The sequence below is a fragment of the Girardinichthys multiradiatus genome, chromosome 3, assembly GCF_021462225.1.
Source record: "Girardinichthys multiradiatus isolate DD_20200921_A chromosome 3, DD_fGirMul_XY1, whole genome shotgun sequence".
NCBI classification, from domain to species: Eukaryota; Metazoa; Chordata; class Actinopteri; order Cyprinodontiformes; family Goodeidae; genus Girardinichthys; species Girardinichthys multiradiatus.
This window is the reverse complement of record NC_061796.1, coordinates 28,306,504-28,331,278: the sequence shown is the minus strand read 5'-3', so window position 1 is coordinate 28,331,278 and position 24,775 is coordinate 28,306,504. Positions and strand designations below refer to the sequence as shown.

At 37.7% G+C, this 24,775-nt stretch overlaps 2 protein-coding genes across 2 annotated transcripts; both read right to left on the bottom strand.

Annotated features, from left to right (window-relative positions):
• Positions 1-635: 635 nt before the first annotated feature.
• LOC124865295 (protein S100-A5-like) lies at positions 636-2,022 on the bottom strand. The gene is made up of 3 exons (XM_047360275.1): positions 1,866-2,022; positions 1,044-1,183; positions 636-965 (listed from the first exon to the last, which is right to left on the bottom strand). Exons 2-3 carry the CDS (start codon positions 1,176-1,178, stop codon positions 843-845), a joined length of 258 nt encoding a protein of 85 aa, XP_047216231.1. The 5' UTR covers positions 1,179-1,183; positions 1,866-2,022; the 3' UTR covers positions 636-842.
• Positions 2,023-22,799: 20,777 nt separating this feature from the next.
• s100w (S100 calcium binding protein W) lies at positions 22,800-23,747 on the bottom strand. Its single transcript, XM_047361857.1, has 3 exons — positions 23,594-23,747; positions 23,250-23,398; positions 22,800-23,162 (listed from the first exon to the last, which is right to left on the bottom strand). Exons 2-3 carry the CDS (start codon positions 23,388-23,390, stop codon positions 22,971-22,973), a joined length of 333 nt encoding a protein of 110 aa, XP_047217813.1. The 5' UTR covers positions 23,391-23,398; positions 23,594-23,747; the 3' UTR covers positions 22,800-22,970.
• Between the last annotated feature and the right edge of the window lie 1,028 nt (positions 23,748-24,775).

The following is a 24,775-nucleotide window of genomic DNA, read 5'->3' as shown; positions in this document are numbered from 1 at the left end:
TTGTATCCACAAAAGGTGTTCTGTTTAGGCATTGCGTACACACGGATCTGGGTGTGGGAGACTACATACTAAAGCGTTTTCAAGTGGTGCTGCGTGCACTCACATTTTTTCCTAAACCTTTTGTCTCCATGTGGACAAGTTCTTAGACTCCCCCCCCCAAAAAAAAAAAAAAATTTCTTAGGTAGCCCTTTACTCTCACAATATATCAGATACCAACTTACAGCAATACCTTCCTTACTCTGCATTGACTGGCCATACAATTACAACTTCAGTTGTGTTTGTGGTGCCCACTCATCTGTGCTGCCCTGGGCACAGAGCCACATTTCCTATCTGTTTTGATTTGTGGGAATTTTCAAGATTCTTCATTTCCTGACCCACAATCCCAGCACTGTAACTAGTTTATTTGAAGAGCCCAATTCCCTGGTCTGGAGATTGAGGTTTAAATATAGCCCGATCATATCCAAACACAGCCATTTCCATTGATTTGTCAAGCCTATACTTTTTGACAAGACAACCCACGCAAAACTGTTTTTTTTTTTAATGGATGGATCATGTTGAGCTTTCCTGCTCCAGGCAGATAAGTTTCTTTTTTAAATGGCATTTCTACTCAGTATTAAAACACAGACAAAAACATCTAAGTGTGAAAAAGTTTTATTTTCCATTTTTTGGTCAATGTCAACATTTCACATCACATTCACTGTCACTTTAACTTGCTCAAGCTTTTGACCACAGTGTGATTAGGTAAATTCACCCAAACAATTTCTGATGTTTGAGCACTCGCCTTTATAAAACAATTGGACATCGGATGAGATAACAAAAGAAAGCAGTCAGACTGGAAAGTTTTAAGAGTTGATGATCATAGCAAGGGTGGCAACAAAAATGATGTATTCCTTAAAGTTAACCAGACCATCACCGTCCTCATCCAGCATCTTGAAAAACTCATCTACTTCTGCCTGTTTGTCACCCTGTGGGAAGAAAGGATTAATTAAGAAAAACTGCATTCATGGCTCTTTTCGGCAAATTGATGCATTCCCTTTACTTACTCCTGCTCCAGGAAGCTCAGTTTTGAGCATGTTGGCTAGTTCCTTCTTAGACAGAGTTGTCTTGTCTTTGTCCTCTCCAGCATACTTGTCAAAAGTTTTCTTAAGAATTGTAATTGCACCCAGTATTCCAGACATGGTGGCTGAAACAAGAATGTGACATAAGCTAGCTGTCATGTGTTAGAAACATCATACTTCAGACTACATTTACAGGCTACATGGGCGTTGGCTGTTGATTTACACCCACCATAAAAAAATAAAATAAAAAAACCAAAGGAATCACAAGATGCTTTATGACCGAGTCATAATACAAAATTACAGTCATCAAGCCTCTCTTGCTTGTTGGAGACAGGAAGCAAGGCATACTTCCTGTCTAAACCACCCTTGCGATTGCTGGTTTTAATCAGGACACAAGCTAATGGGTGGTATGGACACCAGGAAATGGTTTACTATGGCAGGCAAATCTACACTTTCCTTCCTGCAAAATAAATTAAGGGATCTTTATGATGAATTTCACTTTTCCATAAATTGCATTCATAACCCTCATTCCTAGGATGGCATTTGTATGAACACAAAAAACCTTTAGTTAAATTTAGGTTCACATTTCTCTGATGGTATGGCATTGCTGTTGTCATTTTTTAGCAAGCTTTTCAGCTTTCAGTTAATATATTTACCTAAATATTCACAACTTGAGTCTTCAAGTTAAAGTCTTATGAACTTTTTAGTGATAAATACATAAAATGCACACATTCATACATGCCAAACTTAACCTAACTTGATAGAAATGCATTCTGGATGCAGTCTCTAAGCAAACGTTCTTCTTACCGGTTTATATGGAGGAGTTGTTGAGCTTGAGAAGAAAAAGAGACGGATGTGAGAGCAGTGAACGGACACAGCCCTTTTTAAACAAATCTGACACACCCTACTTCGAAGTACCCATCCCTCCCTCCGCTTTTTTCCGTGAATCTGCTGTGGGGTTTTTTCTTTTTTTTTTCTTTCTTTGTGTACAGATCCACAAGCCCGTTTTTGTACCAGTAAGACTAGTTTTACTCACTTCAGGGGAAAGTAGTGGCCCAGAGTGCAGTGATACGTTGGTGTTATGTAACCCAATGGTTAATAAGTGAACTAGCAGTTTGAACGTTGATTGAGCCTCAGGTGGAGCCAAGCGGAGTGATGACAGTCAGGCGCGAGAGGCGATTATGGCGCCAAACAACACGCGTGCGAAAAACGCGCGTGATCAGGAGGGCGCGCGGATAGAACTGTGATCAGCGCGCGTTCACCAGCGGCCCCGCAGTTCACCACACCACACCCTTTGTTCATTGGACTTAGCTGATTCTGACGGAGACAACTGACTAATACTCCCATATATTTCCAACAGAAGGGTCGTACTCATGAGCACACATCAGTAGGAGTTTTCTGCTGCGTTGTTAAGATCATTACGTGTATTGTGAAGTTTTAAAAGTATAATTTTACACCAAGAAGTTAAAGACCACTGCATAAATATGGTGTGCCTGATCCAAAAATGATCCTCTGCAGATACACTCTGTATCCGAATATCATCTTTCTTATTCTTTTCTATAATACTCAATTTGTTACAAACTGGTGGACCAGTATTACATGCAACGTAATCTATTTTATTGTGTGTAAAGCTCATACACTGCTTCTTTCAACAGAAAGCTTAGAGTACTGAAAGTTGTAGCACATTGGTATTGGGATAAATAGAAGTACTTCAAAAGCGCAAATGAATGATGGCATTCGAAAATAACCAAACTACATTTTGTTCTGGAGGGTTGACCAGGAAATTACATGACTAACACAATGTGTTTATATATACACTTGGGGAAGATAACATGCTGAAGTTGAAACCTAGCATTATTTTTGTAACAACCTACTCTGATACTTGGACTGATATTTAAAGAATAATTTAAGGGGTTTTATAAATCACAGTATATTTACAGTTGAATAATTCGGTCCAGGTTTTACCAATCTATGTATATACTGCTTTTTAAAAATATTTGTTTGTATTTTCACAAATAGAGGTTTTTTAACCTATGTTTTTTAAAGTATCCCTATTCACTGCATTGTAATCCAGTTGACGTCTGACCAGGAAATGTGTGATATTTTCAAGAAGAGATGGTAAAGTGCAGTCCAGATTCCTTAAAAAAACATCTGTGACCTAGTCCTTCAATGTAGCACCAAATTAGCTGGGATCCTGCAGCAACTTAGAGTCAGAAACCCACAGTCCCCAACAAAATGTTCTCATAATCTTTAATCTTAATGCCCACTCCCTACTGATATACACACAGTTACTAGACATCTTGTTTGGGATGCAGCTGAAAGATAATCCTGGCTTGCCTTGTTGTGCACTCTTGACTTTGTTGCCCTGGACAGGGAGCTGTCATACCTGAAACCATGACCATTAATTGTTTTTCAATCATAGCTAATTTTGATTTCATTAAAGAAACAATTTATCTAAAGAGTCCAATTCGATATCCTGATATCCGATCATATAATTGTTCCAGGGTATTGAGCTTTTAACCTTGTTTAAAGATGATATTCAAATGCAGCCATTTGCATTGTTAATGTTCCATTCGTCAAGCATCTTGTTTCAGGCAAAAGAGAAAACAATGAGCTAAAATGGTTGGTTTTCTTTTAGTTTCTGTTCAGTTTAAATTCAATATTGTTTTAGTCAACATTCACTTTTTTATGTCAGTAATTCACATTCTATTTAACTTTAGGTTGCTTAAGCTTTCTTTTCACAAAGTTACGATGAGTAAGTTAATCATATTTTAAGAATAACTAAAGTCCCCCATATTGGAGCTCCCTAGTTACTCCAGCTAGACACTTAATAAGACAGGAACACAGCAATCAGCCAAAGCATTTTAATATTCAGTATTTCATATTCAGAAACCCAAGGCCTACAACAGAAACAATGTATTCCTTTAGAAGAAAAGCAACACTGTGCTCCTCCTCCAATGAGGACTGCTGCCTTATTGTCACCCTGTGGGCAGAAAGATGTTTTTATTTTTATTAAAAAACAGATAACCTATTCTTAACGGTGGAAGCCAACGTTTGCACTGGTTAATGTGTTCTTTTACAGTTCTTTAATCTTCAACCTTGAATCTGAAAGCATAGCACTCTAGCCTACTTTAAAGGCACAAGGGCGTTGGCTGTTGCTTACAAACACATAGCCAATGGCTTTAAAGAAACATACACCTGCTTTATGACTGAGTCAGAGCAGTCAGAATTTATACTAATCTCCAAGCTGCCCTTGTTTGTTTAGTGAGCCACGCCATCGTCTCCAAGGCTAAATATGACTAAGCCACCCTTGCAACGGCTGGTTTTAATCAGGAGACAAGCTCATGGTGGTACAACAGATCAGGAACTTGTTTACTTTCACAAGCAAATACCCCCACCCCTCTAAAAAAAAGCAACAAAAAAAAAATCTAGGCTTTTTCACACTGCCTTTTATGCATTCTTTAATTTGCATTTATACCCCTAAATGCCAGGATGATATTTTCCTGGTTAGTAAACAGTCTTGGGTTAGGTTTCATTTTCCCAAGGAGCAGATACTGTGGCAGATCAAACTGCAGAGACTTTTCTTAGCAGGTTTAAATCAAGCGAGAAAAAATGACAAGTTTGAATGAACTGCAATTTGTCTCATAACTTCAATGATCTGTGCATGCAGTGGCGGTTCTTGTATGAATGCCACCCTTGGCGAGCAGGATCCTTCTTTTTCTACATACACTTAAGGACGCGCTAATCTGAGTATTTTATAAACTGTCTGTAAGTACAACTTTATTTATATAGCACCTTTCAAGATAAAAATCACAAAGTGCTTCAACAAAAAGAAATACATAAGAGAAAATTAAACAAAAGCAGATTTAAAAATATAAGTTTTTAGCTGGCCTTTAAATGAAACCACCGAGTCTGCTGATCTCAGATCCAGAGGAAGGGAGTTCCAGAGTTTTGGAGCAACAAAAGAAAACTCTGTCTCATTTAGTTTTGAATTTTGTATGGGGGACAATCAGCAAGTCCTGATCACAGGACCTTAGGGCCCTAGTAGGCGTGTAGGGATGAATTAGATCAGCGATATACACTGGTGCCTGTCCATGCAACTCTCTCCAAGTCAATACTAGATTCTTGAAATACACTTGATAATGAACTGGGAGCCATTGATGTTGGATTAACAGTGCAGTCACATGACAACATTTTAGGGGATCTAGTCAGGAGCCCAACAGCAGCATTCTGTACAGACTGCAACCGGTCTAGGGAGGCTATTGTAAGACATGTGTGGAGCTCATTGCAATAATCCAAACAAGATGAAATGAATGAGCATGAATTAAGATTTCCATCTCAGGACGAGAAACGATAGGGGTAAGTTTGGCAATATTTTGCAAATGGTAGAAACAGGAATGAACCAGAGCTTTGACATTATTTTCCAGCGTAAAGCCCAAGTCAAAGGTTATTCCAAGGTTTTTAACAGAAGATTTAGCCAAAAGACCAAGGGGTCCAAGGATCTGCTTTTTCTTTTCTTCATTTAATTGAAGAAAACTTTCTGTCATCCGGCGTTTAATTGACGCCAGACATTTTCATAAAATGTGCAGTTTTGACACTTGATTTGGAAGAAAAGAAATATACAACTGGATATCATCTGCATAGCAGTGATAGGAAATATCCTGAAAAGATGGTAGAATGGGACCAAAGGGGAGCAGATAACAACAGTGATCAGTGAAAAACAACAGTAAGTCCTACTAACTGCTGTGTTACTAGAACTTTCATGCACAGCTATCCTTATTAGAGAGAATGTCCAATGAACAACATTTCTATGTACATTAACGCCTTGTTGATGTCAACAGTAGCTCAAATAAGCACTCAGCGCCAACCAAGGAATGGAGAATACAGGGTTTCAATAAGTGAAACCCTGAAGCAGGTGGCCTACAGCAGCAGAAGACAACAATAAGTGTCAGTCCTGTGAAATAAGAACAAGAACAGTCTACAATCCATACAGCGTCATCACAATTAGACAATAACAGACTGGAAAAAATGTTGCCTAGTCCACCGAGTGTTAATTTCAGCTGCAACATTAAGATATAGGGTGAAATTTTTCTGGTAAACAACATGAAAGCATGGATCTATTCCTTGTATCCTGGCCGTGTATCAAGGATTCAGACTGATGGTGGTAGTATAATGGTGTGGGGGAAATTTTCTTGGCACACTGAAATGGCCCAGCTTACCTGAGTGTTGTTGCTGACCATGTCCAATTCTTCATGACTATGATGTACCCATCCTCTGATGGTTGTCTCCAGTAGGATAATGCACCAAGCTACAAAACCCAACTCATCTCAAACAGTTTCTTTAAACATGTCACTTACTTCACTACACTCCACTACACTCCACTGCAGGGCTATACATGTGTAATGCGTATCACCAGAGAGAATAAGCTATGTATCATTTTATCTGGTGCTTTTTTTTTTTTTATCGTTTTCTCCACCCATCAACCATACAGTTAATTATTCTTAAAAAATTTAATATTTTTTTCTCTATGTAGTAAGTCCCTCCACAACCTTATATGCAAATGGTGCGAACACATGGCAGCTTTAAGTTGAAATTCCCTCTCAGGTTGTACATTTAATCTCAGTCAGTCAGTCATTTTCTACCGCTTATTCCATAGTGGGTCGCAGGGGAGCTGGTGCCTATCTCCAGCAGTCTATGGGCAAGAGGCAGGGTACACCCTGGACAGGTCGCCAGTCCATCGCAGGGCAACACACAAACAACCATGCACACAGTCATTCATACACCTAAGGGCAATTTAGAGTGACCAATTAACCTAACAGGCATGTCTTTGGACTGTGGGAGGAAGCCGGAGTACCCGGTGAGAACCCACGCATGCACAGGGAGAACATGCAAACTCCATGCAGAAAGACCCCTGGTTGGGAATTGAACCCAGGATCTTCTTGCTGCAAGGCAACAGTGCTACCAACTGCGCCACCGTGCAGCCCACATTTAATCTCAATTCTCATAATAAAAAATTAATTTTGCACCCCTGATTTTGCAATCAATTTCCAATTCTGCAGTTCTTAATTTTCTAACAAAATTGGTTTTGGATAAATTTAGAGATCTTTTCTTTTTATCAAATCAACATTTATTTTTTAACCATTTCCTTTTTGACAACCTCCATGAGATGCTTTGAATCCTCCGAAAGAACAACAGAAATAGTTAAATCATCTACAAAAACAGCAGGAACAGATATCGTCGACATAATAAACAGTTTGGGACCTAATTCTGAATCCTGCGGAACACTGCAGGAAATATTTAAATATACAGATTTTGACTGACCAATTTGTTCAAATGGCTGTTTATTATCAAGATAACAATTTTAAAGTTGTTATCCAAATATTCTACACAGAATTTGTGAAAAATGGGCCATTCACAGGTGTTTAGCCACCTTTACTCTAATATCACCAAATAAAATCCAGCGCGACCAACTGACTTCCACCTGTTTATAATTTCACCTCATTTTAAATTCAGCTGCTCTGTGGCTGCCTCGGAGGTTTGTTAGAGAACATCAGTGAACAAACAGCATCATGAAGACAAAGGATTGGCTGAATACAAACTCACTTCAAACTTTCTAGCCTTCCATTCATTAAAAAAAAAATGGAAACCATAAACCCTTTTCCTTCCACTTCACAAAGAAGCATTCCCTTTCTGTTTAGCAATAATGTGGTTGTAATCTGCACACATGCATTCTCAAGATAATGTAAAACTTGTCCACTATGAGACACTTTTATTACGCCTGCTGCAAAATGCAAACTACATCATCTTAACCAAATGTTTTAGAGTCAGTATAGGATTTGTCGCATGTATTGTTTTATTAAAGCAGAGCAAAAGAGAGCACTAAGGATTACTGCTTTCTTAAATCCATTTTCCACACTGAACTAATTTTACTCTTGCATAATCTGCATTCATCAGTCCAAGCCAAAATGGCATGTGTCAATTTTTTCTGAGCTGAAACAGTCTTTGTGCCATTAGGGAAACTTTTAGTTCCTCTTACCATCTGGTAAGAGGAACAAAAGGATTGGTGACATGATCGTATCATCAAGAATTTTCTGTCCTTCCACAAAAATGTGTCTTTAACCATGCAAGAACACTAATAGGCCTAACCAAATTCTCAACCTCATTTTCAGAAGACAGGCCTCACATTTAGTTTGAGTGCACGAGGTTACAGCATGAAATTATCTCTGGCAATTAAATTTCCGATAAGTACCGATCTAATTTAGCTAACTTGACTTAGAGAAGAAAATATGTCTACAAAAACACTTACTTCAGACTTTACTAAGAACCCAGTGTGACTTTAGATATTTCAGTGGCAATGCAAAAAGTTTATGTTTCATTAGGAAGTTCTGGATTGCCATTTTTGACCAGTAGGGTGAGGACGAACAGCAGACATACCGGTAAAACACAAGGATGTGGCAAAAGCACCGTATGATAGAATTAAAGGCCACTCTGATTCAAAATAGTAAAAATGTAGGCAGGCAGGACCGTTAGAAGGAGAAAAAGCTGAAAACAAAAACGTGGCTTTTTTCCTGTAATGAGTGCAACAATCAGGAAATGTTGAACAAAAACTGAGTTTACATTCCATGCAATTATTGTATGGATCGCCAAAAGGCACAAAATTAAATAAATATATCATAAAATAGATTAATATAAATGTACAATTTATTTATTGAATACATCATTAAATAATTAAATATACCATTAAATTATTAAATGCACAAATAAATAATTAATTGTCCTGTTAAATAATTTAATATACATTTAAATGATTAAATTAAATAATTAATCTCATTTTCTCTATACATTTATTTAAAAATAAATATAATTATTTCATTCTATTATTATTTATTTTATGACTCCTGTGCAGCAGTGTCTTTATTAAATAACTGTCAAGTGGACCCATCAAACTCAGTGGGCAGGGTTAACGCTGATACTGTGATTCTGTGGTGGCTTTCTCCACGCAGGCCCTCCAAGTTAGAGATATTTTAGACTAGCTAGGGATATAGAAGCTGGAGTTGCTCACCAACAGTTTCTGGTAAGTAAATTGGAACAATTTCCGGAAGTTATTGGAGTTATTTTGCACCATCCAGCAAAGACATTAACTTTAGAGTCATAGCAAACTTGGAAGAAGCTGTCTTGACTTGCTGTAAGAAGCAGCCAATTAGAATCAGTCTTTTGAGAAGCCACCCTATTGCCACCCACTGAGTTTGATGGGTCATGTTGATAGTTTAAATTATTTTATGATGACACGGTGGCATGGAAGTCATGAAATAAATAAATATGGAGTGAAATTATTATATTTATTTTGAAAGGAATAAAAAAAATGACATTTAATTATTTAAATTAATAATTTAGGTATAAATTAAGGTATATTCAATTATTTATTTATTTATTTAATTGTACATTTCATAATTTAATGAGATATTTAATGATTCAATTATGTATTACATAAATAAATTGTACATTTATTTATTTCATGGGACATTCACATTTATTTATTTATTTCTTTATATATTTTTTTATTTTATCCCTTTTGGCCCTCCATATATTGGAACTTTTTTCCTGTTTTAGATAAAAATGTCAAAGGCAGCGTTTTTTTCAAAAGAATGCAACTCATGCAACCGGAGAGTAATGGGAAACACTGAAATACCAGAAACGTTTAAAGCAGAATGAGGTCTGCATTTTGGGATGACCAAGTCGGAATCCTGACTCTTGAGCAGTAGAAATGTTGTGGAAAAAACCTTGAACTGAGCTGTCAAAGAAGGGAATCCCGCACCAGCATTCAAGAGTCGATGCTGTTGTGTGCGGCAGAATTAATAGGCAAAAATTCCTCCAAGTTGATGTGCAAGGCTGATCAACAATTACAGGAAAGGGTTCAGCTGTGGTCAGCCTTGCACATGGGTGTAACATCAAATGCAGTAAACAAAGTTCACACGGCGATGACTCACACACATGTGCAACTTTTATTCATCAATAATTATTTAAACAAATATAATATTTTTGTGTCGCTTCATAAACAAGCTCCTTTTCTGCTTGCTTTTTGGACTTGTGTGAATAGTTGAAGAAATGTTTTTGGTTTCCTGCAACAAGTTTGTGCATGCAACGGCTCACAAAGCCATTCCAAAGATAATTACACAATGTTGACAGTTCAGGCTTCATTATGTGGTGCTGTGCGCAACTCTGTCCAGACTTGGTAAATAAAGCTTGCTTTACCCACAGGAAAACACATTCAGCCTTTACTATATACGTCTACACAGAATTTAGCATTTGAAGATTTTGTTTTTAGCGGAGCTAAAAGAAGATTATAAGATAGTTTCAAAGTGGACTAGGAAAACTATACTAAATCCATCTATGTACTATTAAATAAATCATTATTTATTGGTGGATAGAATGGTAACAGTGCTGTAAAAAAAGAGTTTGGCCTCTGTAAGATTCTTAGGTTTTTGCTTTTTCATTTCAGTTAAATGTTTCAGATCATCAAACGAGTTTAAAGATCAAAGAAAGATAACCTGAGTAAACACAAAATGTAGTTTTAAAGCCCTGATTTTATTGATTAAAGGAAAAAAGCTGCACAAAGCCATATGGCCTAATATTTAAATATAAACCCCTTACTAAATGACTGATTAACTGTAATTAACCAGATATCTCTGGAAAGCTCAACTTCACTACCTTACCTGTAGAGTCAGGAAATCAACACATCGTAATTGAGCTAATTTAGGATCTGCCATAAATCTGGAAAAAAATGACAAAGCTTTTCCCAAGGCCTTGAGACCCCAGTGACCCACAGCCATTAACCACAAATGGAGTAAACATGAATAATATTGAACCTTCCCAGAAGTGAAGGCTTCACCAAAGTTACTCTATGACTGCAATGACAGCTCATCCTGGATGTCACAAGGATCCATGAAACATTTAAAGCACTATAGGCCTTTACTGGCTCAGTTAGGGCCTGTGTTTATGATTCGACAACAAGAAAGACAAAAATAGCATTGATGGAACCAAAAAGAACACAAAGGCCCGTCTCACATTTGCCCAAAAACGTCTTGATGATTCTCAAGACATTTGGGAAAATATTCTGTGGGCTGATGGTTATTTTAATGAACTCAGGCCAGCTTCGCTCACCCTGCTGTAGTGAAAGCATCACCACCACCACCATGTTTCATTTTGGGGATGCACTCTCAACAAACGCTTTCTTGTCTTGCATAAACACCAGGTTTTTGAAATGCGCAAGCAATAGCTGCATTGCCAACAGATTCTAAACCAAAGCTATGGATCTCTCCAGAGCTACCAAAGGTCTCTTGGCTGCTTCTTTGAATATTGCTCCCCTTGCACAAACTGTCAGTTTAGGTGGACGGCCATCTCTACGTACGTTTTCCCATGTTCATTCCCATTTTGGATTATAGATCAAACAGACATTTGTGCAATCTTTAAATCTTGTAAAATTATTTTATTTTACCTAATCCTGTTTTAAACGTCATCTGGATTCATACTGAGATTAAATTACATGCAAGTGATTAGTCATCACTGGTACTGAATAGGAGATTTGGTCAGGAATGTGTGCTCACAAAAGAAACTGGTGTCTTGGACAACAGACAGGCAATACTAAATTTTTTTTCGAATGACTGAAAGCGTTAAAAATGAACTCTAACTCTCACCTTTTGAGACTCTTACACACATTCTTGCCTAGCTTCCACTCAACATTGTCTTTTATTTCTGTCTTGTCTTTCAGAAAACAAGCAATGTTAAGCCCGATACTGACAGAAAAGTCTAAGAAAGAAAAAGGAACATGCAAATCCTAAAGAAACAGGTTTTTGCTCTCAAACTGCGGAAATGCCAGGTGTTTTAATTTCAAGTTAATCTTCCGTGAAATGGCACACCTATTTAAAGGTGCATTTCATACCTTGGAATGAGAACAGTGGTTATTAGCACCATTTAATGCCAAGTTCATTAAGCGATGTTCTCCTGGATTCATGTCGACATCCAGTCTTGTATTTCTGCAGGCTGTACTCAGACCCTAACCCAGAGGTGTGGCTACCACTGAAGCCACCTTTTTATTCTTTAATGCAGCACTTTGAGTCTCTTTGACCTCTTGTGGCAAAAGCATCAGCAGGTTTTATCAGCATCCATTCAGATAGATTTTAATTAGATTTTAAAAGACATTCTAGCCCAAACATTTGCAAATTAAAAGAACAGTGTGCGGCAGGACCAAGGAATAGCTATTAATTTACTCTAGAGGCATAATTTTTGTGTTGCCCCACAATGTAATTATAGTTTGTAGACAAGTACTAGCTGCAAAATCCACACTTCCTCTGGGGTTCATAGTAATTTAGAAATGACACGTACTTTCTGGTGTCAAGCAGCAGAAAGTTACCTGACGATGTGCTGCAGGCGAATTAAATCCAGCACAGTAGACCTATATATTCACACATGTGTTTAGGTAGTCATCCTTCAGGCAATAGGGGTAAAAGCCTTGTGAATTACCTCTACACCAATAAATAAAACCCTTTTTCTTTTTATGATTTCTAGTTTGTTGTGGAGTTGCATGCTTTCTCCTGTAGCCACACACAGCAAAAGACGGTAACTAGCTGACGTTGCTGAAAGAAGTAGCAGCATCAATGCCATGCATTAAAATAAATGCTCGTGGGTGCCTCCAACAGGGAGGGATTGTACTTGAATATCTGAGTCTGTGATGAACCACAGAATTTAGTGGACATGGCTTTCTGGAAAAAACTGCTCTTTTTTTGGCTGAAGTACTAGCTAGCGCCACACTGTGAAGAGACACTGGTAAAACTGATCTTGGTGGGCCTTGTTTGTCTTTGTTTGAGAACTTTTGTCTTATTATTTTAAACTTTTCGTCCTTACTCAGTGCCTTATGTTTTCATGAAATAAATGACTTTAAGCTATTACAAAGCTTAGTGCTTAAATTTTTTCCCCTTTTGTACAGACACTTATTCTTATTTTGTTGTTTTTATATTTCTTACCTTTCTGTGTATTTGCATGCTTCCATTTGCCTAGCTCTGTGCTGCTAGGACACCTGCATTTCCCTACTGTGGGAGAATAAAGTATATTTCTATTTCATCCTATTCTAAAAAAACAAAAGGGATGATTTTCTCAGTTTTATTTCTATTCTACTACCTACTGTCAAAACGAGGACAAAAAAAAACTGAAACGTGCATATAAAGCAACAAGCAGCGATTTGCTGGAGCCTGCCAACCAGTTCCACCTGTCCTTTTGGTGTAGCACTGTACAAACATTGTATGTGTGTTTTTATGTCATAAAACAAGGTTTTTGTTTACTCAGTGCATGTTTCTGTGAGGCTGCCCAGTGACCTATAAAATAGGGAAAATCCTTTTATCATAGAGAAACTTTAGGATGGAGCCAGTTGTAAAGAAAACACTGTGTGAGTCACTGGGAATCTACAAACATGGTGAATAAAGGCCACGGCTGTGCATCTGTAATTATCTGCAACCAACTCTATGATATCTGGAGCGTAGAAGCAAAATGCTCTGGAAACAATATGTTAATATTTTCATTTTTACAAAAACCAAGAGTGCTGCTAAGCAAGAAAACCGAAGCAGAACTCCCAAACTGTGTGGCATCACAATAAAACAAGTCTTGACCTGAACAAACACTCAACAAAACTATGACAAAACACAAGAAGCTGCACCAGATAATGCATAAAAGGTATTTTTAGAAATTACTCATGGATATAATAAGAAGTTTAAGACATGTTTTAAAATGTATTATATAACGAATCAGTAATATTACAGTATGATTCCTGTTGTGCGGGTTTCGGAGGTTTAGGGGAGTCCTGATATTTTAGTGAATCATACTTAATTGCTCTACCAAGATGTTTGATTGTCTGCCAGCTGAAATTATTCATAAACATAATTATACCAAACCACGTATGAAGGGCTTTGTGAAGAGAAGGAACAAATAAAATAGCAGAACCTGATAAATCTGGTGCACCTTCCAAAAACTTAGAAGACACTGGGCACTGAACGGCACTTTAACTGAGAACTGCAATGTTTCCTCCCTTTTTGATGCAGGTTTCTTCCTGCACTATATACTCGGACATCTCACTAAATTAGAAACATTGTTGAAAAGTTAATTTATTGCTGTAAATGAATTTAAAGTATTTATTTCTGGTAATTTTGATTATTATAGCTTTTAGATAATTAAACCAAAATGTAGTTTCTCAGAAAATTATAATGTTACACAGGAGCAGTAACATGGAAATTGTATATTATGGCCATGTTACTGTGGTTATAGCTGTTGCTTGTGCATCTTTTACTATTCTTCCACTCAATTTTCAATTAATATGATTGGATCCACTCTCGGAACAGCTTCTATGGCAGTTCTCTTTTGTGTCTTACCTTTGATGTGGAGGGTGTCTATCTACTGAAAAAAAGTCAGCAGTCTTTCCCCTGATTGAAGGTTATAGCACAACATTTTATGTGTTAAAAATCCTTTTTAATTGATCTTATAGAACATTCCAATTTTGGGTTTTCATAAGATGTAAATCATAATCATCAAACAAATCGACATCCTTCCATCTATTGTTTCTACCTGCTTAACATTGCAGGGCCATTGCAGAAGCCTGGTGCCTATCACCAGGCTTCTGCAATGGCAGATAGGTGGAGTACTGCTCAAACAGTTTGCTAATCCATCACACGCTGGACAAACAAGCATGCACACACACCCTCATACCTAAGGGCAATTTAGAAAATCCCATTAACCCAACAGTCATGTTTCTGGACTGTGGGAAGAAGCTGGAGTACCTGGAGAGAACCTGCATGCTCAGTATTTCATACACAAAGATCCCAAGCTAGGATTCAAACCCAGGACCTTGCTGCTGCAAGGCAACAGTGACACAGTTGGTCACTGTTGCCTTGCAGCAGCAACAGTTGGTCACTGTTGCTGCTGCAAGGCAACAGTGACCAACTGTGTCACCCTGCAGCCCATAACTTGACTTTTCAATTATATTGTCATATATTGAGTTGTGACTGTGGTTTTCTGTTTCTTTTTCTTCTTCTCACATTTTTATTTTTCATAATATTTATGTTCTTCATTGATGCGTTATTTTGTTCTATCCTTTTTTTTCTCTCCATCCTATTATCTGCCTTGCTCATATGTGAGAATTCCTCTGCACCATAAAAACAAGAAATGCCTTGCAGACATTTACCAATGCCAATGGGAAACATAGTTTAGTCATTTGATAAACAGCTTATAAACTGTCAGAAATGTTATGCCAAGAAGTATGCTTGTTACCACAGGGGCTTTTTGCAATTGCTGTATATGTTGCAGAGAAGAAATGGGTTTGTACTTGTCACTGAAGTTTCTATTTTTATGTTGATATTGATGAGAATAAAGCATATCAGTCAATCGGTCAAATCATAAAAACTTTTTTATAATGAAGGGTAGTGTTCCTGGTAATTCTTTCAGAACACACCCCCCAAAAAAAAAAAAATGCACCATAGATGTTAAAAGCTTTTGGTTCAGTTTTAGTTATATTGTGGAGATTCACAACAAAGTGCCTTTCTCAAAGCACTGCCCAAAACAAACATACAATGCAATCTGATTCAGTAGATATTGAAATGGTATTTCGTAAATAGTCGCCTACCTAAGGCAACAAACAGATTGCATCAAATCTTCACTTCAAAACTATCTGGAGTGCAAGGATGTGGCAACAGTGGAGAGCAACGACTCCATTTCTGCAGGAAGGCACCGCCTGCAGAACCTAATTACAGATGAGTGGCCGCATGTCTCAACTGGCTGGGAATCAAGAGGGCAGAAAGGAGACAGAAAAACATTGCTGCTGTTGGCAAGGATTATTTGCAAAGAGAAATGTGAGACACAAAGTCAATAAGATAATGGCACACACCTTCCTGCTAGTTCAGCTTATTTATTGTCGCTTCTATCGTACACCTTCAACATATTATTATCTTTCTATCTTTACAGGGATTTTGCACTGACTTCCATTCATGTTCATATTCATTTCCATGGCCTAACTCTAACCCTAAATGTAACTATTACCAGTACATACCTAAACTCATTTCACACCCTAGTCTTAAATCTAACCCCTAACCCAAAAACAATACTTCTTATGGGGCTCAGGCTTTGTCCCTCTGTTGTCTCTTATCAGAGAGCAGGAACACAAAAAAGTGTGTGGGTGGGTGTCAGTGCGGCAGTGGCACGTGGCTTATATGCGGAGGTCTTGGTCCTCGACGTGGCTGTCACAGGTTTGAGTTTGACAATTGCCACATGTCTTCCCCTGCTATTCTCCCTATTTCCTGGGAGCTGACTTTTATATAAAAAAATAGAAAAATAAAGACAATTAGTGCCACAACAAAAATTGTAAAAAATAGGGTGGAAGGGGCAAGAGGGGTCCAGTAAAATGTTTGTGGTGCATCGATCTTTATATATGTCAGCCAAAGATGATCTATTACGCAGTAATGCAATATGTGAAGATGCTCTCTATTGTCCCAACGATATGGTCATCATTGATGGGGGTGACTTGTTCTCTTTCAGTTTCCAGAGTTTTTCTGATGAGGACAGAATTTAATGCTGTTGACCTTTTCAACAGCAATGCCATTGTAATGGAAAATTATTTTCTAAAGTGCTATGACCTTCCATTTACCTCTCTCCTCTGACCTCTGTGTTTTATTAGTGTTCTGTTATTTAGAGCAGATGGACTCTAAATACATTATCAGAAGTTTTATGGTTAACACTCCCTGAAGGGTTATATCCCAAGGGAGGGTAGATGGGTGCCCTCATAAATAACCTTGTTACCTCTGACCCGGGAGGGTCTAGGGGCCATAAAACTAAACTCTTTGAAGTTGAAATGACAACCCCATTCTGCTGTAAATATGGTTTGTAATTTGTGTTTGTTGCTCTGTTTCTCTGACTTGCTCAGTGACAGAGTCATTCAAACGCTGAAAGCCTTTGAATAAACCTTTATAAGATAAAGTCCAGTCTTTCTCTTGTTAAAGAGTTGACTTCTCTCTCACTTTGATAAGAAAATCCATAGCACCATTGATAGTCAGCAGGGGATGCTCACTGCTGCCTCTCCTGAAGTCCAGGAGAGTTTCCTTGGTTTCCTCCACATTTAAAGAGAGGTTGTTGTTGAATACCACCTGGTCAGCTGTTTTACCTCCTCTCTGTAAAGTGTGTCATTGTTGCTGCTAATGAGACTCACCACTGAAGTGAAAACTACAAATTTGATGATTAGGTTTGAGTTGAAGCTGGCCATGCAAACGTGTGTTAGCAGTGCAAAAAGGAGAGGGCTGACCACACAGCCCTGGGGGGAGACGTGGTCAATGTGATGCTAGTGGAGATTCTCTTTCCTATTTTTACTTGATTTGTTGCATGACTACCTTCTCATTGTAATGATGGGAGTCAAAGCAATGAGGCGATAGTCATTCAGGCGTAATGAAGAGAACGTTTTTGGCACAGGGTTGATGGTAGCAGATTTGAGGCACTTCCAAACAACAGTCTGACACAGAGATCTGTTAAAGATGTCTGTGAATACATCTTTCAGCTGATCAACACAAGCTCTGAGAATCTGTCCAGGTACAATTTTCCGGCCCAGCAGCCTTGCGGGTTTTAATGCAGGACAGAACTGTCTTTGCACTGGTTGGTGTGAGGCAAAGAGGGTATTTATCTGGCATAGGTGTAGCTTTTAGGGATGGCATATTTGGCATAAACAACATGAGGGCATGGATCCATCCAGCCTTGTATTGTTTTGTCACTTTTTGTGCCAGCTTTAATTATAAGCTTTAACAAAAAAAAACATTTTAAGGCTAATCCTAAAAGTAGTCAGAATGTCTGCCTCACAAACAAAAACTAGGAGCTGGCCTTGCTGCAGGGGAGCCTGATAAATAAAATTTCTGCATCTCTTTATACTTTTAGAGACTTTAGGAGCCCTAGCCTGCATCCCCCACTTTTCGCGCTGTGTGAAAACAGATTTTACAGTTTAGATATCAATTGTTTTGATTGTAGAGATGTCACTGTAAACCTCAGGCGTGACATGTTTTATTTCAGTCATGTTATGACACATTTTTGAGGCAGTTCTTCCTACACACAAACAAAAAAGAAAAGAAACCAACATCCATAAAGCATAACTAAAATTAAACAATACAAATTATCATTTGTACTGACAGAAGGAAGGCTGTGCTTTTTTTGTTGCAGAAATGGACTGCTCTAATTGTTTGTCTGATTGAAAAATTAAAGGGGGACAGAAATAAAAACTAGCACATCCAGGATTAATCTCTGCTTACTGTTGCTGTTTATGTACAAGCTAGGGTTGGCATTACAGCACAGCTAACTGCTGCAGGAAGTTAGAATAGTTAAATGTGTATTGATTATTGTTTTTTGCCATGTGACAATAAGGTAGGTAGACAGATAATGTAGGGAGTGCTTACAAAAGGTTCACGTTCTGCCTAACATATCCTACCTACTAACAAGTGCCATGATGAAGAGATAATCAATGTGAATCACTTCATAATGTTATACCTGATCAGTGTATATAATTGTGTAAGTTCTTGAATTTCGATGGTGTTGTCTGTAGAATGAGTTCAGCTTTTAAATGTAAAAATGATTAAGCAACTAACACTTTCCTTTTTTCTCTTATTTCTTGGTATATTTTGCTGTGATGAAGCTTTAATAGATGTTTTCAGCAGAGCTTTTTGATGAGAAAAAAATGGTGTAGTATTCATGCAGCTCAAAGTTTTGTTATTATGTAGAGAAAATAAAAGAGTGTGAAATCTGAACTTTCTTTATGAAATTTAAGTTTGCCTTCATGCAGGTGTGGTGAGCTCATATTACATCGAGTATAAATAAGCCTAAATAAGGCTTGTATTGTATTGGAATCTACTGATTTAGTTTTTTAGCTTTAACTAAATGACCAATATTTATATCGATTTGTTTATTTTAATTTTATGCTGTTTCAAATAAGATATCTGTATTTTAGTGTTGTCTTCTGTAGAATAAAAAAAAATACTTTGTTAATTGTGATTAATATTTCTTATACTTGTTTCTTAGTATATAAATGATCTGCTTTAGATTTTGCAAACACATTGTAGGCAAGCAGCTCTTCTTTGACAAGACTATTTGCTTCTATCTGGTAAACCTGCCAAACCTGTACTTGTACAATGGGCTTTTTAAGGAACCACAAATGGCTTTTCAAACGGCCGACGGAACGGCAATCCTTTTTGTCTTCCTCCCTCCCTGTTGGATGGAGTAAGGGTAGTCAGGTTTAGCCTAAACCGGCTCAGTTATGGTTGAGGTGCAAACACACCCTCCATTTCTGCTACCTGTATGACCCCTTCTCTTTTCCAGTGGTTATAATCAGTCTGACTGAGAGAGGTATCCCAATCCTTGTGGTTTTTAGTATAACAATGACCATAAGTGGGCTCTAGATGGACAAACTGTCTACTTTTAAGGCTAGACTTAAAACTTTCCTTTTTGATAAAGCTTATAGTTAGAGTGGCTTAGGTTATCCTGAGCTATCTCTGTAGTTATGCTGCTATAGGCTTAGGCTGCTGGAGGACATAATGACCTCTTTCACCCTCTTCGCTACATTCTCACACTACTCTCCAATTTTACATTATTTGCTGTTATTTCAGCTTCTAACTTTGTTCTCTCTCTTTTCTCTTCCTAGAAGCTACATCTGGCCTGACTCTGTGTCTACCTGTGACACCTTTCTGGAGAGGGGAATCGTCCGAGCTTCTGCTGGCAACAACTTAATGCTCACCCTCTACCGATGATCCACATAGCCCTGTCTTTTACTGTTTAACCCTTTCTCTCTCCTAGACATGGAAATTGACTGAGCTTTTACTGTAACTAATTATATGTGCTCTCTTTCAGACTCTAACCTTGAAAACTGGCTCAGAGTTTATCTGTTCTTTCTTTCTAGGTGAAACGACTAAAGGAGCTACATCCATTAACATTTACTTTTCCTTCCTATAGAAAGTACTCCTGGATCAGTGCTTCTTTGTTCTCTTTGTGTCTCTGCTCTGTTCTCTCAAACCCCCAGTCGGTAGTGGAAGATGGTCGCTCACACTGAGCCTGGTTCTGCTGGAGGTTTCTTCCTGTTAAAAGGTAGTTTTTCCTCTCCACTGTCGCTACATGCATGCTCAGTATGAGGGATTGCTGCAAAGTCAACGCCAGTGACTGTCCACTGTCTCTACATGCTCATCCGGGAGGAGTGAATGCTGCGAGTCACTGACTGGATGCAATCTGCTGGGTTTCCTCAGAGAGAAAAACTTTTTATCCAATTTGAATAAATAACTAAATCCGACTGCACTGTTTAATGGTTAGGATTAATAGGAATGTATGAACCTGACTGTTGTGAAGTGCCTTGAGACAACATGTGTTGTGATTTGGCGCTATATAAATAAACTGGATTGAAATTGTATTTGATTGAAGGTGACAATGAGTGGCATATTAAAGCTTGAATACTAAGAAAATACCTCCTGTTCAGTGAAAGTCATATACTGTTTCTGGTTTTTCTGCATCTTATATGATGAAAGAAGATCCAATACAGAACCAGGCGTTTACACACATTTTGATCTTGCTTCCACAATGATGAAGGTTGAAATTGCACACCTGATGGGAGTATAAGCATTAATTCAAATGAAGCTTATCTATTCATCTTACACTGAAAGAAATTTCCATTCAGTTCAAGCAAATGCATGCAAATAGGCCTGAGTAGATGGCTTTAGAGCAACAGATGGACAAAGAGAGAAATATAAAACACGTTCCAACTTTGCTTTCAACGCACATTAAATGCAGCTCTCACACCATCTCAGCCTTAACAGTGTGGACATAAAAATCACACACACTATGCATTTTGCCAACTTGGTGTAAAAATGAGTCCTTTTAGACCCAAGCAAGTGCACAATCTTCCTGGGACTCATAACCCCTATTAATCGGATCTGATTTTTTTCTACTGAGCAAAAAAAAAATATTGAATTGTTTTCTACTCCTTTCTCATTATTAATTTAGGCTGAAAATTGCTCAAATGCTTTTGTACAGTCAATTTATGCTGAAACTTCTGTTAGTTTGTGGACCCTATTGTGTTAGTCATTAAAGCCCCCCTTTCTCTAACTTCATCTTTTTAAGAGTATGATGAATTTGTTTTAAAACAAGTTGAGGCTTTGCATTGGATGCAACCATTTAAAACCTTCGTTCATTCATACTGAGCAGCTTTTTTACCAGTTTTCCAGCTTTCCTACTACAAATTATAATTTCTGAGAAATGTTACAAATTATAAATGATTTTAAATACCCAACATCTAATTTCAGTAATTACTGAACAAGTCTTATTACAACACTGCCAACTGATTAACTTCTTCAAAAGTGTATTACAGTTTTCAATTCATTTCATGTCTTAAACTGGTTAGGCGATTATGGTTAGGCAGAATCGAATATGCATAGAACGCTGCCTCCATCTGGCAGACAGGATGGAAAATGCAGTTACAAACCAGTATCTGCAGGCAAGCAGCCTGTCTATAAATGCTGGCAATGGATCGGTCATGGTCTGTGCAAGCCCACAGTGCTTGCACAGACGAGCACTGTAGGCTTGTCTGTGGAAAAATCCAAGACAAGCCGTGACCTGAAATCTCTAGGGGTAGAGGAAGAGATTACTATCACTTTAGAAGAGGCAGAACCTGAAATGAAAAATGAAATGAAAAATGAAAGAGTTCGTGCAAATGAAGAGTAAAGAACTTTGATGGCTGGACAACACTCACAGGGAGGACTTGTATGCAATTGCAGCTTCTACCTACATGGGTAATCACAGTCCTTGCAAAAGTATTCACGCCCTTCAAGTTTTCCATATTTTATAATGTTACAAACTTCACTGCATATTATGGAGGTGTTATGTGATAGACAAACACAATGTAGCATTAAATTGTAAAATGTAAATAAAAGGATAGATTTAACTTTTTTTTTTTACAAATAAAAAAACATTTAATGCAGTGGGCAATTGTTCTATCTATCTATCTATCTATCTATCTATCTATCTATCTATCTATCTATCTATCTATCTATCTATCTATCTATCTATCTATCTATCTATCTATCTATCTATCTATCTATCTATCTATCTATCTATCTATCTATCTATCTATCTATCTATCTATCTATCTATCTATCTATCTATCTATCTATCTATCTATCTATCTATCTATCTATCTATCTATCTATCTATCTATCTATCTATCTATCTATCTATCTATCTATCTATCTATCTATCTATCTATCTATCTATCTATCTATCTATCTATCTATCTATCTATCTATCTATCTATCTATCTATCTATCTATCTATCTATCTATCTATCTATCTATCTATCTATCTATCTATCTATCTATCTATCTATCTATCTATCTATCTATCTATCTATCTATCTATCTATCTATCTATCTATCTATCTATCTATCTATCTATCTATCTATCTATCTATCTATCTATCTATCTATCTATCTATCTATCTATCTATCTATCTATCTATTGCACCACTTCCAAATAATCACTCAAGGCACTTTCCTGATTTTTAACCAACTTTCAGAGATTTGAAAGTAATAAGAGTAGATCCTTAGACCTCTGAGGAAGGGCTGAAAGGAATGTGTGCACAACAAGACCCTGTGAAGGAGTTCTGTTGAATGTTTGATGTGCTTCTCTTTAAACACGACACAGTTAGATTTCATAGCTATTATTTATTTTCAGACAGATTGCACATTTCCTTAATAACCAGTTAACAAGATATGTTTTTGTTCAGCAGCTTGCAGAGTGAGCACTATCACTTTTGAAGAAAACATTACATCTAGACAGTATTTTTCTACTATTCAGTTGGAGCGTTTAGCTTCTTCAGCCTTCTTCCTCTTCCCCCTCCTGGTCTTTGCCCTTGCCTCTCTTCCCTCCCCTTCCCGTCTTCTTTTGGAAATAGCATTTAGCGAGGACGCACACACATCGACAAAACTCGCGGAAGTTCACCTCTCCATCATGGTTTTTGTCCAACATCTCCATTGCGTCTTCTATGTCACCTGCACTAATTGTGTCCTGGAGAAGATGCAAACTCAACAGTTGAGCAACAAAAAACCATGCACAAATAATAGACATTATTCCTTTTTTATTGAGCTGCTTTACCTTTAAGTCAGGGCTCTGGATCTCCTGCTCAAAGAGCTTTTTGAGCTCCTCCTTATTCAGCTGACGTTTCTTGCCTCCATCATCGGCATAATCCATAAAAATGTCCACAATGTTTGTGATGACATGATCCAGGCGAGCCATGGTTGAGACTGGACAAAACAAGCATTAAAGGTTGCAAGAAATGTAAAGAGAAGCATGAAAGAACTTAAACTTCTAACTATATTCATCATGCATGCATGATTTGAAAGCTTTTATGATCAGCATTTAATAAACGGCATGCTTTCATTTTTATTTTGTTGCATTAAACTCTCTCCTCCGCCTCGCATTTTTCTCTGTGTACTCACATGATAGTTTGTGTCCACCAGGTGAGGGGAGGCTACGCTTGTGTCACCAGCACGGTCCCAGCTGAGAGTGCTGGGGGCACGAAAGGAAAGAGGTTCTCTTAAACAGCAGATCCGGTGTGTCTGACTCACACAAACACACACATGCATAGATAGAACCGCACACACACACACACACACACACACACACACACACACACACACACACAACACCAGTGATTCATGCATGTAAAATGTGCCTCACTGCACCCATGTCCTCCTGTTTTTAATCTGTGCAGCATACCCCTGCACAACTAGGTGAATATTATTATTATGTCAGTGTACAGTACAGACTTGGTGCCTTTTTTGCTTTCTTGCAGACCTGTTTGAGTGTATTGTTCATAAATTGCTGCATGAGTTCTGCTACAAACTAATTTGATCACTTAAGGCTGGAAAATTCTACTTTTAATGAAAACCAGCTCAGTGTGATCTGGAAGAAATGAATATAAAGTTGTTGTTAAGGGTTTCATATTAATGCTGAACCTGTGTGTGTGTGTGTGTGTGAGTATGTGTGTGTGTGTGTGTGTGTGTGTGTGTGTCTGTGTTCGTGTGCATGTGATGTGATGTTGCAAATCAACCAGGGTTGTATTTCCTTTCATGTTTGCTACTTACTAGGAACAAAATATAATAGTGCTTCTGACTGTCTTTCTTTATACACTGACTACTTTCTATGTTTTTTTTGTTTGTTTCTCATGTTCATTTTCCAAAGAACTGGATTGTCATAACACCGAACACTCCCTAACGCCTAACACTTCAAGGTATAGGCACACTCTGCATGAAAAGGGACACTGTTATTTTTGCAGTGCTTTATAAATTTTCCATATCCTTGTAATGTTTCCACAATTTGTCACACTACCACCTCAAACCTCAGTGTATTTTATTAGGATTGTTAGGTGACAGACCAAAACAAAGTAGTACATTATTGTGACCTGGAATGAAAGTGAAAAATCTTTTTTAAAATGCTGTTTTCACTTTCCAACTGGCCACCTGAGAGTAATTTAAACTTACCTACAAAGACATGGCTGTCCATCTGAATTGACAGCCCTGGCATTAATCAGAGAAGCAGGCGGTGGGAGACAGAAGGACTTAAACATTTCATTTATTCCGAGTATGCTTTTTTAAATTATTTTATTTGTTTTCTTGTGT